General features: G+C 44.4%; 1 protein-coding gene across 1 annotated transcript in view; it reads left to right on the top strand.

Annotated features, from left to right (window-relative positions):
* Window positions 1-9,775: 9,775 nt before the first annotated feature.
* The window catches only part of piwil2 (piwi-like RNA-mediated gene silencing 2), an 87,091-nt gene continuing 74,040 nt past the window's right edge, over window positions 9,776-22,826 (top strand). The window contains exons 1-7 of the mRNA XM_048522975.2: window positions 9,776-9,897; window positions 10,749-10,949; window positions 11,366-11,476; window positions 13,790-13,907; window positions 15,455-15,579; window positions 20,672-20,752; window positions 21,921-22,034. Coding sequence (XP_048378932.2) covers window positions 13,824-13,907; window positions 15,455-15,579; window positions 20,672-20,752; window positions 21,921-22,034 — 404 coding nt within the window. The 5' untranslated portion in view covers window positions 9,776-9,897; window positions 10,749-10,949; window positions 11,366-11,476; window positions 13,790-13,823. The remainder of the gene's footprint in view (window positions 9,898-10,748; window positions 10,950-11,365; window positions 11,477-13,789; window positions 13,908-15,454; window positions 15,580-20,671; window positions 20,753-21,920; window positions 22,035-22,826) is intronic.

The raw sequence follows: 22,826 nt of genomic DNA, 5'->3' as shown, positions 1-22,826 counted from the left end.
ACTGGAATTTAGAAGAATGGTGCACAACCTTATTATACAAGATTGTTGGGGGACTTGACGGAGTAGATACGGAAACTAATCTATCCTTGTGCAAAAGTCTAGGACCAAACAGCTTCATCTCCGAGTAGGAGGTCACACGTTTAAACCGATGAGTTTCTTTTTTGGTGTGCACCTGTTAAATTCTGCATCAAAGGACTGTAGAGGCTGAGTCAGTAAGTATATTCAAGGCTGAGAAAGCTAGATTTTTTAATCAGATATCAAGGGTTATGGAGATAAGCAAATTAGGCATGTCCATGAAGACTCTTATCAATTTTTGTAAACGCACTGTAGAAAGCATTCCATCTGAATGCATCCTGGCTAGGTATGGCAACTGCTTTATCCAGATCCTTAAACTACAGAAAGTTGTTAATACAGCCCAGCCTGTCACACAAGGCAACCTCCCATCCATTGACTCCTTTTATACTTCTCACTACCTTAGAAAGGCAGCCAACATAATCAAAGACTCCTCCACCCTGGTCATAATATTTTCCATCACGCAGAAGATACAAAAGCTTAAGCAAATGTACCAACAGATTCAAGAACAGCTTCTTCCCTGCTGTTATTAGATTTCTGAAGGGACTCTCAAATTTTAAATGTAATGTCGAGCTCTCTGTTGTGCACCTTCTCTGCTGCTGGGACATTGTATCCTGTGCTCTGTTCTATTACTCTGATCCATTTTGTATGATAAGATGTGCCTGTACTGCACGCAAAACAAAACATTTCCCTGAACCTAGGTAAGTGTGACAATAATAAATCAAATCGAAATAAGACATGAAAATAGACTTGAGAATGATCAGTTCAGTCATGACCCCGTTGAATATCAGACTAAAAGGCTGAATGGCCTCCTGTTCCTACGTCTTACGCACTTTCCAGGCTGATGTTCTCTTGCATTGGAATTATTCCCAGATTCTCCTTGGGATCTGTATCACACTTTACTCAGGCCAAAGATACTGGAAAACAAAGCTGATGGCAATTCTGCTGCCACAGAAAATCTTGAGGGGTAGAAACAGAAATTTCACATGAGTTGCAATGACTGTCAGTGGCCCATCTGTCTCTTGGCGTCACTTATAACTATAGTTATAAATTTGAAGATGGAAGCAATTGCACATATACTTAATCATTGCTGTGATTAAATGTGGTTATCCAGCAAAAAAAAGCTGACAAACTGGGCATGTATCCAATAGAGTAAATGAAGCAAAATATTATTGAATGGAAAAAATTCTGAAGGGACTTGATTGGGAAGATGTTCCCTCTTGTGGTCAGACTGGAATTGGGCAGTACAGTTAAGAATAAGAACTTTAATTTTAACAAACAGGATAAAGAATCTTTATTTTACCTTAGAGGGAAGCCTGGAATTCTTAGAAAATCGTGAAAGTTATTGAATGGTGGAGCAGGCTCAAAAGTTGAATCGTCTGCTTGTACCTCCAAGTTGGAGGTTCCTAGGAAACATGTTACAAAGCTGTGTGGGGAGGAGGGAGAGTGGAAATGTGTGCTTAATGGGCTGAATGGCCTCTTGCACTGTATGATTTTTCTGAATCGCAGGGCATCAGTTTTAATGATCACTCGAAGCAACATGAAATTTCAGAAAATTATTGCTAAGGCCAGAACAATGAAACTGATGGCAACAGTAACAACTTGTATTTTCACAGCAACTCTAACCTAGTCCAGTTTTGCAAACATCCTCAGATGAATCACAAGATCCAAAGATAGTTGTACAAACACTTGGCCAAGAATTACAATTTTATAAAGCACCCAAACAGAGTGAAAACAGCTGAAGGGTTGAGAGAATGAATTTTGGAGCTTAGGTCCAGAAGGCTGAAAGAGTGGTCACCAATTGTGGAAAGATTATTATCAAAATAGAGGAAGGCAGGGCTAGAGGAGATTACAATTGAAGGTTATAAAGACAGGGAGGGTCTTGGACTCGAGGAGGGTACATTGATTGGGAGGGGCTTAGGGTGGAGCAGATTACAGAAAATTAGGCTCTAACCATGAAAGTAATTCTGAAAGAAGGATAACTTGACATTTCACACCAGCCTCGGTGTTCATAGTAGTGAATACCATAATAGTGGTCACAGGGCAACAGTGTGAAAGACGGGCTGTGTGACAATGCTCAATGTTGCTGCCATTTTGCCTCCTGGGCAGGAAGCATGCGATCATTGTCATTTGGAGAAGATCAAGTATAAAGGAGAATGACAAGGGTGAAATATGATGATGACGACAACGACAAATGATTTGTAAATGAAGGCAGTGCATAATTAAATGTTGGAAAGAACGTGCCCGGTAAGAAATATGTCAAGCAAATCTGATAAATCTGCAGTCGAACAAACAAGCCAAGATAGAACACTTCCAGTACGAAACTTCTGAAATAAACCCAACAAGAGACAAGTTAACTTGTGAGAAATAGCAACATCCCAAAGGTCTGAGACTGGGTTGTAATTAGGATTCAAATTTAGTGTTGCTTTCTTCTGTATCTGATTGTGCTTTGTGACCTGTTTGCTTGATCCTCAGCAGTGTAGCAGTGACATCCTGAAACATGGAGTGAGCAGTTTTATATCTGCACTCAATTTTCGATGCTGCTAGAATTTTGAGTTTGCAATCAATGTAGAATGTCATCTTGTCAAAAAAGTATAAAGTTGACTCGCTTTTTAAGTGTGCTATCATCTTGCATGTGCCCCTCGGATGTCTCTCACTGTTTGAGAGCACCTGCGTGATTTGCACATATTCTCATGCTTTGCTGCACACCTTATTTCAAATTCTGTCTCATCCCTACAATCCTGTGAGGCATGTAACACAAAAAGCTTAAGGAGAATGAAGTCCTTGCATGATATGCAGAATTTGCTTCACTGACTTCTTTCAATATCTGGAGAGGGAGAGTTTGTCTTTCCTTTTACCCCACTCTCCAAATTAAACATCTTCAACTTCAAATCACCCTTCTTATCCTGCTGATTTAATCAAACTTCCTCTCACCTCCAAGCTCTGAGTTACCTGATCACTCCATCATTCGATAAGGAACTAGCGCTGGATTCTCAATCTAATGTCATGGGCTTGAACTAGCATTGTGATGGAGCTAAACCAACAGTCCAATAGTTGAACTGTGGTGCTGTTTTCAGTCGGCTGAGTAATAGTGTCGTTGCAGACTGAGTGCCATGAGGTTTCTGTTTTGACTCTAAATTTTTTTTTGGCTACTTTAGTTCTTTGTACATGAAAATCACTGTAATTGATAGGTCTTTTTCCTCTTCAATGAACTTTCGTTGTGAAGTTTTGCATGTAGACAGTCAGAACCATTTTCCTTGTGGAACTTGCGAATTTGGCTCAAGCCAAGATGCTCCTTTACAATGTTAGGTTGTTCAGAAAGCAGGCTGTCATTTTTATATTGAAGTAGTTCATGTGCTTTTTGTAAAAGAATAAGATAATTTGCATTTCTGTTCAATGTGACTGACTCCAGCACCCAAAGTGCTTTGTGCCAGTGATGTACTTTTGAAGCGCGTTCTCTACACCAGTCCTGATAATCCGTTTTACTTTGAGGGAGCTACTTTGTTCCTATTCAGAATAGTGCCGTGCAACCATTGTTGCCCTCTTGAGGGCAACTGAGGCCTTTGTCTTTCAGATGAGACAGTAGACAGCATCTCTGGAAGTCCTGCAGTCTTTAACTCCGAACACTTACTGTGTGTAAGATTAGATTAGATTCCCTACCATGTGGAAACAGGCCATTCGGCCCAACAAGTCCACACTGCCCCTTGGAGCATCCCATCCAGACCCATCCCCCTATAACCCACACACCCCTGAACACTACAAGCAATTTAGCATGGCCAATCCACCTAGCCTGCACATCTTTGGACTGTGGGAGGAAACCAGAGCACGCTGAGGAAACCCACGCAGACACTGGGAGAATGTGCAGACTCCACACAGGCGGTCACCTGAGGCTGGAATCGAACCTGGGTCCCTGGTGCTGTGAGGCTGCAGTGTTAACTACTGAGCCACCATGCCACTCTAAGAGATTGTAGGAAGTGCAGATGCTGGAGATTCTGAGATAACAAGGTGTAGAGCTGGATGAACACAGCAGACCAAGCAACATCAGAGGAGCAGGAAAGCTGAAGAAGGGTCTAGGCCTGAAACATCAGCTTTCCTGCTCCTCTGATGCTGCTTGGCCTACTGTGTTCATCCAGCTCTACGCCTTGTTATCTCACTTATTGTGTCAAACCTTTAGTCTCATGACTGAGTTGTTGGTATGAGCTACTCAGCCGGGGCTAACATGCAAAAAGCTTCCAGAACTGATCTAAGTGCTGTCCGCGTAGAGCACTGGGATGTTAGAATGCACTCTCCTTGTTTTGCAGGTTCTGCCCTGCCTCCACGATGTCAGATCGACCTAGTCTCCCTTTCCGAGGCGGCCTGCCTCGTGCAGCTCTTGACCCTGATCTCCCTGGATGTTGCCAGCAGCCAGTGCAGGTATCAGGACCAGCCTTGGCAAGAGGCAGGACAGTCCCAAGTCTGCGACCCCTGGAGTCTGAGTCTGTGCAAGATTACCCACTGCAAGATGAGCAACTGGCAGCCAATCTTGGATTTACCCACATAGTATGTATGGCACACTGTTCAGGCAGAAGTTGCAAGTATTGCATAGCAGATGCCTCGATTTTTTAAAAATATATAAAGTAATGCTCAGTTTAAATTTTCTGTGGGATATGTTGATTGGTGTGAAACTTTACGAGAACATGATCTTCGATCCTATCAATCCATTCATGTACATCATGTCTCCTTTTAAGGCCACAACGTACCGTTGAGCAGAGTTTTCCCAAGTGTTGAAGTCCAAGTAATGATTCCCAAGCAAGTCTTGAGAATATATTTCCCCTGGCTTAGTTACACTAGAAAAATATGTTTGAAATGAATATCTGCTTGATTATTCCCTAACGTGCAATCTCAATAATAATCTAATTCAACTGAATGAAGTTCTGGCCATGTTTGCCCATTATTTTATAGAAGTACTTTATAGAAGTACTTTATAGAAGTTGAACATGATTCTCATGGAAAGTAGTAAACCTCTGAACTTGGAAACTTTTGAGAGTTCAAAGCCCATTCTGAATAGGATTCAGATTTGACCCAATTTTTACTGTTTATCTCTGCACGGATGCTGTTGATTATTTCCAGTAGTTTGGTTATCTTTTCAGATTTCTAGAATCTATAAATAACGAAATTCGATCAAAAGTATTCAAACTGTGTGAGGATGTCAGTAGTTTTCTCAGAGGTTTGCTGAAAATGTTAAAAGCTGCAGAGCCTTACAGATGAGCTGAAACCTGTGTTAAATAGAAAAGCTTCTAGAAGGAGAAACATGAAAGATTGGATTAATAAATCATTTCACATCCTCCAAATGTCCCAAAGCACTCCATAGCTAATGAACAACTTTGAAAGCATTGTCACTGTTTACATCGTGAGGAACGTGGTCAGTCAGAGTCCATGACGAGCATTGTAAGTCGTCTGTTAGAAGCAGTGACCTCAAAACAATGAAATGTGAGGCTGGATGAACACAGCAGGCCCAGCAGCATCTCAGGAGCACAAAAGCTGACGTTTCGGGCCTAGACCCTTCATCAGAGGTTTCTTCACTGATCATATCAGGGTACTTTCTGCAGTACCTGTTACACTCCTTAAGAGGGCAGTGTCTGTACAGGTACAAACAGCAGTAAGTAGATTAAGCATTTTAACTGTCAGGAATCTGCTCCCGCATTGTCACTGGTAAGGATCCTGGCATTTGTGTTGTGGTTGTTTGGCTTTCTGAAGCTGAGTAATTGAAACTGCATGGTCAGGACTTGTGTCAGATTTCACATACTGTTCCCACAGTGTGGACCCAGCCCAGTCGTCCATCAAGTCCACACTCTCCCTCCAAGAGCATACCACCCACACTTGCACCCCCCCACTCTACCCCCTCCCCCACTCTGCCTTGTAAACAATATAACCTGCACATCCCAGGACACTATGGGCAATTTGGCTTGGCAGGTCCACCTAATCTGCACATCTTTAGACTGTGGAAAGGAACTGGAGCATCGAGAAGAAACCCATGCTGACACTGGGAGAATGTGTAAACTCTGCACAGGTAATAGTCGCCTGAGAGTGGAATCGAATCCACGTCCCTAGCACTGAGAGGCAGCAGTGCTAACCACTGAATCACCATGCTGCTTGTGGTGAATAGTTGGCTGTAAGTTTTGAAACACTTGGTTCGCACGATACACAGCTTGCATAATAACTTTGTAGTGATGTCCGAATGAGGAAAGTGCATCGCAAATCGAAGTTATACAAAAGGCAAAACAGCACAGGAACAGGCACTTCGCCCCTCCAAGCCTGCGCTGACCCATTTTGCGCTTCCTCACTGAAACTGTTCTGACTTACAGGATCCTTAACCCTCTATTCCTTTCCTATTCACATATTTGTCCAGGTGTTTGTTAAATGCTGCTATTGTCTGCTTTCACGACCTCCTCTGGGAGAGCATTCCAGGCACTCCTCACCATTTGTGTGAAAAATGTGGCTCGTACATCTCTTTTAATTTGCCCCTCCCCCTGCATCTTGAACCTGTGCCCTCTAGTAATTAACCCCTCCACCCTAGGGAAAAGTCGGCCTCCTTTCCACGCTATCTATGCCGCTCACAATCCTTCTGTCAGGCCTCCCATCAACCTTCTGCATTCCAGTGAAATCAAGCCCAGCCTATCCAATCTTTCTTCATAGCCAAAATCCCCTAAGCTACGCCTGTTTCTGTACCATGTCCACAGCATCTGCATCCTTCTGGTAATGTGACCAGAACTGTGTGTGCAGTATTCCAAATGTGGCCTAACTAAAGTTGTATAATGCTGCAGCATAATTTGCCCATCTTTATACTCCGTGCCTCTTCCAGTGAAAGCAAGCATGCCATAGGCCTTGCTTTTTACTACCTTTAATGAAGCACAAAAGGAGATCATTTATTGCATTGTGTCCTTTCTGGTTCATGGGCTCTCCAATTAACCCTTTGCTCTAGCCCTGCAAATGTCATAGAGAAAGGGGGCATGCATACAGACTGTTCGGTTCAACTGGTCTATGCCAACCAGATATCCTAAATAAATCTAGTCCAATTTGCCAGCATTTGGCCCATATCCCTCTAACCCGTTCCTATTTGTCTACCCATCCAGATGCGTTTCAAGCGTTGTAATTGTACCAGCCTCTTTGACTTGTAGCAACTCATTCCATATATGCACCACCCTCACTGAAAATGTTGCCCCTTGGTCCCTTCTAAATCTTTCTCGTCTCACCATAAACCTACGTGCTCTAGTTTTGGCCATTCTGGCTATTGCATTGGCTGGTGTTGAAGGAGCCACTAACCACACAACACAACCATTCTTTCACTCTAGTATTACACAGCCTACTCCATAAACAAGGCTAACCCACACAGATTATCATTAGGGAAATGCTGTACTGTTAAGCATGGACCTAGGTTTGATATCTGTCTTTTTTGATGGCATTCTCCACAATTGTTCTGGCTTTTTCCAGCAGCACCACAATGAAATGAATTGTCTAATCAGTTATCATCTTTTGTTGGATTTTACTATGTGTTGATTAGCTGTGATTTTTTTTTTCCCCATACGACAGTAGTCTTGATATCTTAATGGGCCTCCTGGTTATGAAATGTTTTTGCAAGATGCTGGTGTGGTGAAGGATGCTGCAAGAACGAGAGGTGATAGACATGCAGTTTCTTCCTTTCTAATTATCTCTCTGTTTTCTTAGCCACTGGGCCGTTCAACTGGACGGGTTCGAGGCCTCACCTCATTGTTGCAGTTTGAAGCCTATGGACGAGGAGATTACCTTGGCAAGTGGATTTGTCCTTCAGCTGAGCTAAGATTCGATTTCAGGTGTTTGATCCTATGTGTTGACATGCTGCACAACTGTTGTTTGCTGCCATTTCCTCTGTGTCTTGGTGGTTTTCTTGACCCTCCTCTGCCATGCACTGGCTTCAGAAAACCTGCCTTGCAGTGGCTTGGAAGATGTGACAGTCTATGACTTGCCTGTGGTAGCAGCACAGGGCAAGTTATCACTGTGCAGTCAGGTTCAGTGGATGTGGATAAACAAGTCCCTGTCCCATCTCTCTGCATGTTCACTTGTACCTGACACAATGTTGTAGGGACTTTTCCCTAAAGATTGGATATTTCTATTGGGTTGTGCATGTTCTGGCTGAGAGAAGTCATGACCCCTTTAAAACTTTGACTTTCTGCACAGATGCTGGTGAATCTGCTGAATTTTTTTCTGCACTTAATGTTTTTATTTAACATTTCCAGCGTCTGCTAGATTTTGACTTTTCTGTTGCTGTGAATTCATATCGCTTTAAAAGATTGCTGCCTTCATGTCCCTTTCATATTTGGATTCGAAAACATTTTCAATGAGCAGGATATCAGGGTCACAGGACAACGTGGCTAGCAATAAATCCAGTCAGGTATCTGGCAGAGTAAGGAAAATCTGGAGCACACGGCCACTGGAAGTGGTTAAGTTGAACAGCATCATTTTATTTGAAAGTACACTGGATAAGCACGTGAGGGAGAATGGAGGAGATGATACCCCGATGACGTACAGCATAAAGATAAACATGGACTGGTTCGACAGAGTGGCCTCTCTGGCTTAAAAAATGGGGTGGGGGTGGTCTGATTGTTGGCATGAAAACCCTGGGTAAGGGGAATGCAAATGTTGCCTGGTGTCTGCATTCGACCGTGTGGCAGGATGGGGCTGGGGGAGATAGTAGGAACTGGAGAATCTGAGATAAAAAGTTGTAGAGCTGGATGAACACAGCAGGCCAAGCAGCATCTTAGGAGCAGAAAAGCTATTGTCTCAGGCCTAGGGTCTAGGCCTGAAACATCAGCTTCTCTGCTCCTAAGATGCTGCTTGGCCTGCTGTGTTCATCCAGCCCCACGTTTTGTTATCTGTGGCTGGGGCATTCTGCAGGGAGAGTATGTGGGGTAAGGTGGCTTGCTTTTATTGTTCCTCCAAAAATATGTCACACGGAATGGAAGTACTTCGATAAGAACAACTTATGTAGTACCATTACCGTAGTAAAATGCAACAAGGCCCTCCCTGGAGTGTACCGACCAACAGTGATATTGGAACTGAACCAAACTTTGGTTAAAAGGTTAGATTTTCAGGAAGTGACAGAGTTGCACACGAACATGAGACGAACTGTAGATCTTGTGTAGTTATTTCTTCCTATTTAACTGTTTCATGTGATTGTAGTACACTTTCAACACACAAAAGGCGATGTATGAAACTCTTTGACAAATAGCAGCGAATGTAAGATAACAAGGTGTAGAGCTGGATGGACACAGCAGGCCAAGCAGCATCAGAGGAGCAGGAAGGCTGACGTTTTGGGCCTAGACCCTTCAGATTTTTCTGAAGTGGGGCCTCGGCCTGAAATGTCAGCCTTCCTGCTGCTTGGCCTGCTGTGTTTGTCCAGCTCTACACTTTGTTATCTTAGATTCTCCAGCATCTGCAGTTCCGACTATCTCTGAAGCAGTGAATATAACATCTGTTGTTAATTTTAAATCTGAAATTAATAAATTCTTCAGCCCGTATCCCTTAATACCTTTGCTTAAGTTAGCTAATATAGGGTTAAGCCCCAGATCAGCCATGGTCTCATTGAACGATGGAATAAGCTTTGGAGGCGGAATCCTCTATTCTGTTCTTGTGTTCCTAGAAGGCTGACATTGCTGAATTTGTGTTCTTTTTTTCCATGATAGGAAGAGGACTATTAGGTAGAGGAATAAGCAGCAACCTATTTGGAGTGTTGAAACATGATGCAGCTCAGGCAGTTGGAGATGCCTTTGCAGAAAAGGCATCAATACCGTACAGTTCTGAGCAACCCAGGTAAGGACAGCTGTAAGGCTGACATTGCTCCACTGCTTGAACTTAATCTGTGCTCCACACCTCTGGTTATGTTTTTGTTTCCAATCTGTTGCATACTCATTGCCACCCTGGAACAACTCTAGAAGTAAACCAATTTTTGTTGGTGAGATTTTTGTGTTTTACCTCCTGTGGCTCCCCCAGAGGACAGTGGATTGCCTTGAATCTGCTCTTGCCAGGCGTTATACTGAATAATGGAGCTTCTCTCAGCATTCAAGCCTGCCCACCACATTGAGGTGTAGTGTTTGGAGATGCTAACCAGCAGCGTCTTGCCCAAAACACCTGGGGCAGAGTTTTGGTGTGTTATTTCTCAAGTTGCCAGGGCATCTTCCATGAGTTCATTGCTTAGGCCAGACAGATTGTACTATGCGCCCTCTTGTGAAGGTGAAATGATCTCCACCTCTCGGCAGTAACTATGTGCCATCGCACTGGAAGCTGTATCCAAAAGGCTGTTGACTGGTTGTGGCGCCTAACATGCAAATGTAGTACTTGGAAAATGGACTGTCGGTTTCTCCTTCAGACAAACTTAAAGGCTTGTGTTCTGGACTCCCATTGTCCTTTGAATGAAAGACTGTTTTCCTCAAACATTGCGTTATTCTTTTAAATTCACACCTTCTCCTAGCCACTCATAATCATGCAGCTCAGCTCACTTGCCTCTCAGTCTGTGTCACAAAGATAGCAGCCTCCACCAATTTGATTTTTTTCCTCCAAACTGAAACTTTCCGTTCTGGGCAACATGCCTTCAGTATCCTCTCTGGTGTACTTTCTTAGCGTCTCCTTGTTACGATGTGTGATTAGTGTCTTTCCTCTCCCAGTTTTAGGGTTAAAGGGACAGCTATTGAGCATCCATGCTCCAACGTTGAAGAACTGGCAGCTGAAGTGAAGGGATTGCAGTTAGGACGAGCATTGCTGGGAAGGAGCAGAGCTTTCCATCATTCGCCAATCCTTTCACCCGGAGCCAGGAGATTTACTCTCAGCAAGGCTGTCGCTGGAACACTAGAGAAGGGGAGTCAAGGGTGAGGCAGCTGAAGGAACAATCTGGATGCATTAAGGCACAGTGCTATTGTTTAACCCTTGCCATGTCTCCTCTCTCCATGTGGGGGTCTGTTGTTTACCTCTTTCTCTCTGCCTTATGAGGACTACCATCTGCCAATGTCCTGTGTGGTCTGTCATTTCCACCCCCACATCTCGCCCTGTGGAGTCTGTCATTGTCCCCTTGCTGTACGGGACTATAGGTTCTCCAGTTTATTACTGACTATTAGTCCTGGCTCCAAGTCCAGATATCCCCACATACTTCACATAGGTCCCTGAAAATGCATTTTCTTTGCAAAAATATTTTGATAACTCCTTTCGCTGTTAATCAATGAACTGCAGCTTGAATGAATTTTGTACTGCTGGGTCTTGTTAACTCCTGATGTGTGTTTTTATTTAGGGAGCCAGCCTTGAAGAAGGGGTCATCAGGAACATCTATACCTCTGGCAGTAAACCTTACCAAAATACATTGTCAAAATGAGGCAGTTTATCAGTACCACGTCACCTTCAGGTAGCTGACTCCAGTCTTTGTACAGCTGTGAGTGGCTGCAATCACATATTGTGGCATTGAAATCTGATCTTTGGACATGGTCCTGACTTTTCAGACATGACTTTTTTTTTAATCAGCTGAGCAGCCTTTTGGACCAATAGCTGTTCCATTCACTGTACATTCTTATTAATGAATCTGACCATGCAACAAGGCCTCATGCCACATTGCTGACACATGTTGCACTCTCCGTTTTTATGTTAAAACAAAACAGTGAAATGTGAAAATATCAGAGATAATGGGAACTGCAGATGCTGGAGAATTCCAAGATAATAAAATGTGAGGCTGGATGCACACAGCAGGCCAAGCACCATCTCTGGAGCACAAAAGCTGACGTTTCAGGCCTAGACCGTTCATCAGAGAGGGGGATGGGGAGAGGGAACTGGAATAAATAGGGAGAGAGGGGGAGGCGGACCGAAGATGGAGAGTAAAGAAGATAGGTGGAGAGAGTATAGGTAGGGAGGTAGGGAGGGGATAGGTCAGTCCAGGGAAGACGGACAGGTCAAGGAGGTGGGATGAGGTTAGTAGGTAGCTGGGGGTGCGGCTTGGGGTGGGAGGAAGGGATGGGTGAGAGGAAGAGCCGGTTAGGGAGGCAGAGACAGGTTGGACTGGTTTTGGGATGCAGTGGGTGGGGGGGGAAGAGCTGGGCTGGTTGTGTGGTGCAGTGGGGGGAGGGGACGAACTAGGCTGGTTTAGGGATGCAGTAGGAGAAGGGGAGATTTTGAAACTGGTGAAGTCCACATTGATACCATATGGCTGCAGGGTTCCCAGGCGGAATATGAGTTGCTGTTCCTGCAGCCTTCGGGTGGCATCATTGTGGCAGTGCAGGAGGCCCATGATGGACATGTCATCTAGAGAATGGGAGGGGGAGTGGAAATGGTTTGCAACTGGGAGGTGCAGTTGTTTGTTGCGAACTGAGCGAAGGTGTTCTGCAAAGCGGTCCCCAAGCCTCCGCTTGGTCTCCCCAATGTAGACGACATTCCACATTAAGCAGAGGTTCACCTGCACATCTGCCAATGTGGTATACTGCATCCACTGTACCCGGTGTGGCTTCCTCTACATTGGGGAAACCAAGCGGAGGCTTGGGGACCGCTTTGCAGAACACCTTCGCTCAGTTCGCAACAAACAACTGCACCTCCCAGTTGCAAACCATTTCCACTCCCCCTCCCATTCTCTAGATGACATGTCCATCATGGGCCTCCTGCACTGCCACAATGATGCCACCCGAAGGTTGCAGGAACAGCAACTCATATTCCGCCTGGGAACCCTGCAGCCTAATGGTATCAATGTGGACTTCACCAGTTTCAAAATCTCCCCTTCCCCTACTGCATCCCTAAACCGGCCTAGTTCGTCCCCTCCCCCCCACTGCACCACACAACCAGCCCAGCTCTTCCCCCCCCCCCCCACCCACTGCATCCCAAAACCAGTCCAACCTGTCTCTGCCTCCCTAACCTGTTCTTCCTCTCACCCATCCCTTCCTCCCACCCCAAGCCGCACCCCCAGCTACCTACTAACCTCATCCCACCTCCTTGACCTGTCCGTCTTCCCCGGACTGACCTATCCCCTCCCTACCTCCCCACCTACACTCTCTCCACCTATCTTCTTTACTCTCCATCTTCGGTCCGCCTCCCCCTCTCTCCCTATTTATTCCAGAACCCTCTCCCCATCCCCCTCTCTGATGAAGGGTCCAGGCCCGAAACATCAGCTTTTGTGCTCCTGAGATGCTGCTTGGCCTGCTGTGTTCATCCAGCCCCACATTTTATTAAATGTGAAAATATCTCTGCCAAGGGGAGAGATGTAAATGGTAGACTTAGATGTTTGCAGGGTGAGGCACAAAAGTTACAATTTCAGCTTGGGTACAAAGCATTTTGACTTTATAAAAAATAAATGAAACCTCATGAAATGTGACCCTCTTATTGTTACCTGTCCAAATCCATACACGTTGCTCTGCCGTGTTGGACATCTGCCCGATCTACTGTTTGGCACTCAAACATGAGAGCACACTGTACAAGTGTGGTGGTCAGCTCTCTGCGCTGTACTCAAAAGACAAGAATGCGGGTTATGGCTGATCATGAAAACACCCTCATTGGATCATATAACTCCCTCAGTTGTAACCTGTAGTTGAAAGTTGACATCCAGATTTGAAGGTTATGTCCTCAAGAAGTTTTGCACTGTTTAGTGTGTTTGACTGTGATGGACAATTCTTAGTGTTGGGAGTCATTGAATATTGCTCTCTTTAGTTGACTTCATTTTGGCTAACATTGCTGTTTGGTTCAGTCCTAATATAGAATGTCGCAATATTCGCTATGGAATGTTGAAGGAGCATCAGCCGGTTACCGGCAAAACTACGGCTTTTGATGGCAGCATCCTCTATCTGCCTGTCAGACTGCCTGAGGTATGGCCATTTATTCCACTTCAAATCATTTGTTCCAGTACACTAAACATTAACTTAGCAATGCCTCAGTTGAAGGGTCTGCATGTCCCAAAGCACAGTGGTTATTGCACTTCAGCTCATCACATGAACCAAATGGATTAAATAGAGAATTAAAAGCTTCTATCATTGGCAACTATGAAACTAGTTTATGTTCATCAATATCCTTCGGGTTCACTGAAGTCCCTCAAGTAAGGTAATCGGTTGTGCTTGCCTGGCCTGGCCTGGCTTTTATGTGGCTTTGGACCACAGCAATCCACTGGGCTCTTGTTTGTCCTTTGAACTCAGTTGGACCAAATGGCTGGGCTCCAGGCAATTCGAGCATGTGGCTCATTTAACATGGGAATTTAGGGTTGGGCGATTAAATGCTGATGTTACCGGTGACTTGCCACCTAAATGAATAGGAAACAGAAAAATAAACATTTGAGTGAGAAAATCTGAAGTTCAATCCAAAAGTAGGTGGAGAGCCTGGTAGTGTCGAGGAAGAGGGGAAGATGCAGAAGGGAATGAACAGGCTAGGAAATTGGGAAAAGTAGTGGCAGATGAAACACAATGTGAGGTTGCGCACTTGGGTAGAAAGAACAGAGACATGGACTGCTTTATAAATGGACAAAGGTATCAGAAGTCTGAAGCACAAAGGGAAGTCGGAGACCTAGTTCGGGATTCTCTTAAAGGTCAACACTCGGGTTAATTCGGCAGCTAGGAAGGCAAGTGCAGTGTTGGCATTCATATCAAGAGGGAGATGTTCTGCGGAGGCTATACAAGGCTCTAGTTAGACTGCATTTGGAATATTGAGAGCAGTTTTGGTCCCTGTAGATATGCTGTCCTTTGAGGGCGTCTGGAGCACATTTACAGAAATTATCCCAGTTTTCAAAGGCTTATCATTCGAGGGTGGTTGAGGACTCTGGGTCTGTACTCGGTGGGGTTGAGAAGAACGAAGGGAGTTCTGATTGAAACTTAGAGTACTGAGAGGCCTGGGTATAGTAGAATTGGAGAAGAACATAACATTAGTAGCACAGTCTTGAACCGGGGAGGACAGCCTCTGAGTGAAAGGGATGATCATTTAGAGGTGAGATGAAGAACTTCTTCAGCCAGGGTGGTGAATCCGTGGAATTATTTGCTGCAAGAGGCTCTGGAGGCCAAGTCGTTGAGTGGATTGAAGACAAAGATTGGTTCTTGATTGGTAAGGGGTTACAGGGAGAAGGCAGGAGAATGGGTTTGACAAACATATTGGCCATGATCAAATGGTAGAGCAGGCTTGATTGGCTGAATAGTCTAATTTTGTTCCCATATTATTTGGTCTTGCACCTGAACTGAATTCCAGACCAGTGTTCGCACTGCAATGATGAAGGTGCATTGCACTGTTGGAGGCTGCTGTCTTTCGGATCAGATTTGAGCTTCGTTGTCAGGTATTGAATGAGACTCAGGCGCTCAAGAAGGCGTTTATGTCGCTGACTGGTCCCGATATTTGCCTTGCTTGAAGCTCACATTCGTCCAATGTTTCGTGTTAGGTGGTGGCTCTGAAATCACAAAGAAAAACTGATGGCATGGAAGTGGACATCAAGATTCAATTGACCAAGATTCTCCAACCAAACTCTGACCTCTGCATCTCCTACTATAATGTGGTATTAAGAAGGTAAGATGGCTGCAGTCTCTCAGTCAGACTAGTTCACACTCTGCTTTTCTTTATTTCTGAGGTTGTTCTTATTTTGCTTCCTTCAGGGATGGTGCAGGAGGGAGGGTTTTGGATTCTTGGATAATTGGTGCTCTTTCTGGGGTAGGTGGGACCTCTACAAGCAAGATGGTCTTCCCCTGAACCAGAGGGGTACTGATATCCTGGGGGGGAAATTCGCTAAGGCTATTCGGGTGGGTTTAAATTAATTCAGCAGGGGGATGGGAACCAAAATTGTAGTTCGAGCATAAAGGTTGAGAGTAGGGAGGTCCGAAATAATAAAGTTTCAGGAACGCAAGATGGCACCAGCAAGCAAGACGTTGGTTTGAAGTATGTCTACTTCAACACCAGGAGAGTCCGGAATAAGGTGGACGAACTTGCAGCATGGGTTGGTACCTGGGACTTCGATGTTGTGGCCATTTCGGAGTCATGGATAGAGCAGGGACAGGAATGGTTGTTGCAGGTTCAGGGATGTAGATGTTTCAGGAAGAACAGAGAAGACGGTGAAAGAGGGGAAGGTGTGGCATTGTTCCTCAAGGACAGTATTACAGTTGCAGAAAGGATGTTTGGGGACTCGTCAACTGAGGTAGTATGGACTGCGGTTAGAAACAGGAAAGGAGAGGTCACCCTGTTGGGAGTTGTCTCTAGGCCTCTGAATAGTTCCAGATATGTAGAGGAAAGGATAGCAAAGATGATTCTCGAGAGGGGTGAGAGACAGGGTAGTCATGGGGGACTTCAACTTTCCAAATATTGACTAGGAACACTATAGTTTGAGTACTATAGATGAGTCAGTTTTTGTCCAGTATGTGCAGGAGGGCTTCCTGATACAGTATGTAGACAGGCCAACAAGGGGCGAAGCCACATTAGATTTGGTACTGGGTAATGAGCCCGGCCAGGTGTTAGATTTGGAAGTAGGTGAGCACTTTGGTGATAGCAATCACAATTCTGTTATGTTTACTTTAGTGATGGAAAGGGACAGGTGTATACCACTGGGAAAGAGTTATAGCTGGGGGAAAGGGGAAGGAAACTGCAGGGGATGGGCACATTAGAAATGTGGAGCCTATTCAAGGAAAAGCTCCTGTGTGTCCTAAATAAGTAGGTACCTTTCAGGCAGGGAGGAAGCTGTAGCGCGCGGGAGCTGTGGTTTACGAAGGAAGTGGAATCTCTGGTCAAGAGGAAGAAGAAGGCTTATGTTAGGATGAGATGTGAAGGCTCAGTTAGGGCGCTTGAGGGCTACGTGGCAGCCAGGAAAGACCTAAAGAGAGAGCTCAGAAGAGCCAGGAGGAGACATGAGAAGTTGCTGGCGGATAGGATCAGGGTAAACCCTAAGGCTTTCTATAGGAATTTAAGGAATAAAAGAATGACAAGGGTAAGATTAGGGCCAATCAAGGATAGTAGTGGTAAGTTGTGTGTGGAGTCAGAGGAGATAGGGGAAGCACTCAATGAATATTTTTCAACAGTATTCACTCTAGAAAACGACAATGTTGTCGAGGAGAATACTGAGATGTAGGCTACTAGAGTAGGTGGGATTGAGGTTCACAAGGAAGAGGTATTAGAAGTCCTACAAAGTGTGAAGATAGATAGATAGATAAGTCCCCTGGGCCGGATGGGATTTATCCTCGGATCCTCTGGGAAGCCAGGGAGGAGATTGCTGAGCCTTTGGCATTGATCTTTAACTCGTCATTGTCTACAGGAATAGTGCCGGACGACTGGAGGATAGCAAATGTGGTTCCCCTGTTCAAGAAGGGGAGTAGAGACAACCCTGGTAATTATAGACCAGTGAGCCTTACTTCAGTTGTTGATAAAGTGTTGGAAAAGGTTATAAGGGATAGGATTTATAATCGTCTAGAAAAGAATAAATTGATTAGGGATAGTCAGCATGGTTTTGTGAAGGGAAGGTCGTGCCTCACAAACCTTATTGAGTTCTTTGAGAAGGTGACCAAACAGATAGATGAGAGTAAACCGGTTGATGTGGTGTATATGGATTTCAGCAAGGTGTTCGATAAGGTTCCCCACGCAAGGCTATTGTACAAAATGCGGAGTAGTGGGATTGTGGGAGATATAGCAGTTTGGATTGGAAATTGGCTTGCTGAAAGAAGACAGAGGGTGGTAGTTGATGGGAAATGTTCATCCTGGAGACCAGTTACTAGTGGTGTACCGCAAGGGTCGGTGTTGGGTCCACTGCTGTTTGTCATTTTTATAAATGACCTGGATGAGGGCGTAGAAGGATGGATTAGTAAATTTGCAGACGACACCAAGGTCAGTGGAGTTGTGGATAGTGACGAAGGATGCTGTAGGTTGCAGAGAGACATAGATAAGCTGCAGAGCTGGGCTGAGAGGTGGCAAATGGAGTTTAATGCAGACAAGTGTGAGGTGATGCACTTTGGTAGGAGTGACCGGAAGGCAAAGTACTGGGCTAATGGTAAGATTCTTGGTAGTGTAGATGAGCAGAGAGATCTCGGAGTCCATGTACACAGATCCTTAAGTTCCCACCCAGGTTGACAGGCTTAAGAAGGCATACAGTGTTTTTAGCTTTTATGAATAGAGGGATCGAGTTCCGGAACCAAGAGGTTATGCTGCAGCTGTACAAAACTCTGGTGCAGCCGCGCTTGGAGTATTGTGTACAGTTCTGGTCAGCACATTATAAGGAAGATGTGGAAGCTTTGGAAAGGGTGCAAAGGAGATTTACTAGGATGTTGCCTGGTATGGAGGGAAGGTCTTACAAGGAAAGGCTGAGGGACTTGAGGCTGCTTTCGTTAGAGAGAAGAAGGTTGAGAGGTGACTTAATTGAGACATGTAAAATAATCAGAGGGTTAGATAGGGTGAATAGGGAGAGCCTTTTTCCTAGGATGGTGACGGCGAGAGTGAGGGGGCATAGCTTTAAATTGAGGGGGTGAAAGATATAGGACAGATATCAGAGGTGGTTTCTTTACTCAGAGTAGTAAGGGAATGGAACGCTTTGCTTGCAACGGTAGTAGGTTCGCCAACTTTAGGTACGTTTAAGTCGTCATTGGACAAGCATATGGACGTACATGGAATAGTGTAGGTTAGATGGGCTTGAGATTGGTATGACAGGTTGGCACAACGCCGAAGGGCCTGTGTTGTGCTGTAATGTTCTATGTTCTTATTTTGCTTTTGTTCATCCCTCCTTTTCACACTTGGATTTTTCTTTTGGAGGAAATATGAACAAGAATTGCATTTAAATATTGAAATTTTTAAAGCATACAGTATCTGTGTCCTCCGCACTGTCCAAGCATTATAGCCCTGGTGCTGACAGCTCTGGCAAAACTATTGTTACAAAAAAAACCCCCCTGTGTTGCCTTTACTATGTTTGACGGGCTCGCCTGATCTAAAGGGCCAGAAGGTGTGGGCCAGAGGGACTGATATCCAGGGAGGACCCCAAGTCTGGCCACTTCAGCACAGTCAAGGCTACCTATGGTCTCTGCACTCAGGACCACCCTCCACTGTTGACCAAAAGTGGAGAAGCATCAGCACCTGCTGAAAGGAGTACTTTGAAGATCTCCTAACAGAGTCTGTCTTTAGTGTGGGTTTCCACAACTCATCACTACATGAACGTGAATCCCCACTTGGTGTGAGGTAGAAAAGGCCATTCAGTATTGAAAGAACAATGACATTAGGATTAGGTGGAATTTCTACCAAAGCACTAAAAGCAATGTTTAGAGGCATTTAGACAGAGATGTGAATAGGCAGGAAGTGGAGGGATAAGATCATATGCAGCTGAAGTCATTAGTTTAAAATGGCACCATGATTGAAGTAGACATGGTGGGCTGAAGGACATATTTCTGTGATGTATTTTTCTTTGTTCAGTAGCAGAGTAGCTGTAAGAACACAATGCATGTAACATTTCCCTTACCTTGAAGGAGCTAAGTTTGTCAGGAGAGTTCAGAGATACGATAATGGTAATCATCTTCATGAAAGGTGGCAGGTCTGACTGTGGTAACAACACAGGAGTTGTCCTGCAGCTGAATAGATCCTAGTTGTGATGTTGATTCCACTCTGAGGGCAGAATGAAATGATCTTTGCCACGTGAGGGATTATAGAGTTCTCCACTTTGGCTCCGTCCAAAAATCTGTGCACTACCTCTTCCATGATGACATGGAAGCTGTGGTTTGAAGAAGCAGATCCATCACAGACTTGATTTAAGTTCAGAGTCTACTCAGAGCTCTGACACAGCAAGAGGGCAGAGAAATTATTTTGAGGCCACCCAAGGTGAGTGGGTCCAGGGTAAAACTTGTGGCAGCAGTAGTGAGCCCCTGTTTAATTTTCTGTGGCAAGCACAGGACCTGGGGTCTGCATTGGTGGCTACTACATTGACAGGTGAAAGATGATGCCTGAGGATCAGTAACGTGGCTGTTGTTTGGGTCTGGTACTGGCAGTGGTGAAGTGGTGGTGGAATGGTAGCACAATAACATGAAGGTGGGCAAGCAGTGAGAGATGTGACTCTGACATTGGGGGGGGTCCAGCGCAGGTGGTGGCGAGGCAGCTGCGGAAGAGAATTGGTTCAGCGACGGAAGATGGTGCCTGAAGAGTTCAGTGTTTATTGGATCCACTGTTGATGAAAGCGAGGTGTTGAGAAGGGATGGCAGTGCAGGCATTGTTGATGAACTGGCATGGGACTGTTGGAGTCCCTTTCAAGCTATACCTTTCTGTTTGTTTTCGTATTTTGAAGTACTCAAAACAGTGGTGGATTGTGGTGACAGTGGTACTGTATCTTACTGATTTTCTCACTACAAAATAGCCGTGACAGTAAAATCCATCATTCATACTGGCACAAATGGAACCAATGAGACATAATGAGGGAGGGATTTACCACAGCAACAGAGGGCTGAGGAAAGGCAGAGAATGGAATGTAGGTCTGAGTGCATTACCAGGCTGTATTTCAAAAGATTTTCAGTATAGTGTGCAATTGCTGTCGTATAATTTGATTTTTGAAGTTACCTTGAGCTTTATTTTGAAGTACTTTCCAAGAGAATACTCAAGCATGCTGAGAATCTTGTTGCATTGATTTGCTGCTCCTTTCTCTTTTTTTCTGCAGAGCTATGAGGCTTTTGGAATTAAAATTAGTCGGACGAAATTTCTATGACCCAACAAGCGCGATTGTTCTTCCTCAGTACAGGTGGGCAAGATTAAATGAAATGTTATCAGTTTCCAAAATGCTACTAATAATGTAGTTGTGGCTGTCTTCTCCGGATCTTAAGTTTAAAAAAAAAACGAAATCATTGAGCTTTCACCTAAATGGTAAATGGGCCCTTGAGTCAGGTGGGATGCATCCCAGAATCTTCAGGAATTAAAGCAGGAAAATTGTGAAGCTTTGAGAGTTTCTTTAAGAGCCCACTGAAGTGCTGGAGCACTGTGAGGGCAGGAGGATATGAGGCGTTATTGCAGTTGTTGGAAAATGACAATAGGCTGTTGAGCTTAATTTGGAGGAGAGTTGCTGAATCCCTTCTCCTTCACCATTCTTTTGGTGCTGTCCACAAGCCTGCACACCCCACTCCAAAAAGCGCGCAGGCATTTAATTTTGAATAGAAGCTTGTGAGATTCTACAAACACAATAAACGAGCTGCTTCATCAGCAAATCCTGATTGTTTTCTCCATTCCCTTACCTGCAGACACCCCTGTGACTATAGAAGAAGCAATGCTTTCTTAGGTTAGTTCTCAACTTGCTATTTACAGTTGATTCATCTTTCCATTCCAGTAATTACCTTCACCTCCGTCAAGTGACTATATTCCCCTGCCGTTCACACATCTGAAGAACTTGTTAACATTTGCTCATTTCTCAACTTTCTGACTTCTGCAAGGAATGCAAGAAATTGTAGCACTTGGACTGGTTTACAGAGTAGTTATGGAAATGGCCAATGCCATAACGTGCATCTTTATGTGAACAAGTCCATTTTGGGAGGAAATGTAAAATGAAAGTCAAGAATACCAGAGGTACTGAGAGAGAATGGCAGGGGTGTCATAAACTTATAACGGTTCGTAGTAGCAGGAAACATTGAAAGGACCTTTTCAGAAAGGATGCTAGGAGTCTGTGTTTTACACCTGGTGCATTGAATATGAAATAAGCTCATGAAAGTGAATATATCATGATAGTTCAAATCATATGTTAGGCGACATCTAGAGTATTGTTTGCAATCAGTACAGGTCGTGTGACATCAGTAAAGATTATCTACTTGATCTTTGTGATAATCAGTAATGTGAAACAAATTTAGATTTGCTGGGTTTTCTTGCCCAAGGACAATGTACACTTGCTTCTTTGTGTGTCTAAGAGGAGTTTCTTTGTACAGGTTGCAGATATGGCCAGGATACTCTGCAAGCATTCGAAGAACAGATGGAGGATTAATGTTACTTGTTGATGTGTCCCATAAAGTAATTCGCAATGACTCTGTCATTGATATTATGTGAGTATGTGTTTTATGACCATGTATATTTAACATGAGTTGTGAAATCAAGGTGTGTGAAGGGTCTCTGCCCAAAACATCAGCTTTTGTGCTCCTGAGATGCTGCTTGGCCTCTGCTGTGTTCATCCAGCCTCACATTTTATTATCTTGTGTTCTTTGTAACTTGGCTTATCATCACTTGGTCACAATCAATTGTACTTGCATATGTCATGTTCAGCCATGCTTTGCTTAAGTCGAATTGAATCCACTTGCCACTGTTTGAGTCTCAGAACTTGCTAACTCCACCAAGGGGAGCAACAGTGAAGCCATAATTCAAAGGGAAAGCACAAGATTCTGCCAACACACATGGCTTGTGCTTTCTCCTCTATTCCACTGCCACTAGTTTCTTGAACCTGCTGTTTCTTATAGGGCTGGCTGGTATAAACTCGGTGTTGTATTCTGTTGCGTATGGAAAATTTAATGATCTGTAATCTGCTCAAAACATTGAAAAGTATTTACTGGAAATGAGACAGTCAGTGCGACAGAATGGTGTTGAGACACAGATCAAGCGCTATTGAAGTAAAGAGTGGACAAACCTGAGGGTTTGAATGATGCACCCTTACTGTGTTATCTTGTGGTATTTGTCAATAATTGCTCCTTGAAGGTTTTCCATAGGAACGTTGCTGGATTAGTATCTCAGCAGCAGTTCCTGTCCGGTGAAGATGTTGGGAATGTCTCAATGTGTTTGGATGATCTGCTTGGTTTATTTGTAATTGTTCTAGAGTCAAATGGTGAGAAGAATCTGGGCTAATA

Source organism: Stegostoma tigrinum, chromosome 40, assembly GCF_030684315.1.
Source record: "Stegostoma tigrinum isolate sSteTig4 chromosome 40, sSteTig4.hap1, whole genome shotgun sequence".
In the NCBI taxonomy this organism is placed as follows: Eukaryota; Metazoa; Chordata; class Chondrichthyes; order Orectolobiformes; family Stegostomatidae; genus Stegostoma; species Stegostoma tigrinum.
This window is presented reverse-complemented; position numbering and strand designations above follow the sequence as displayed.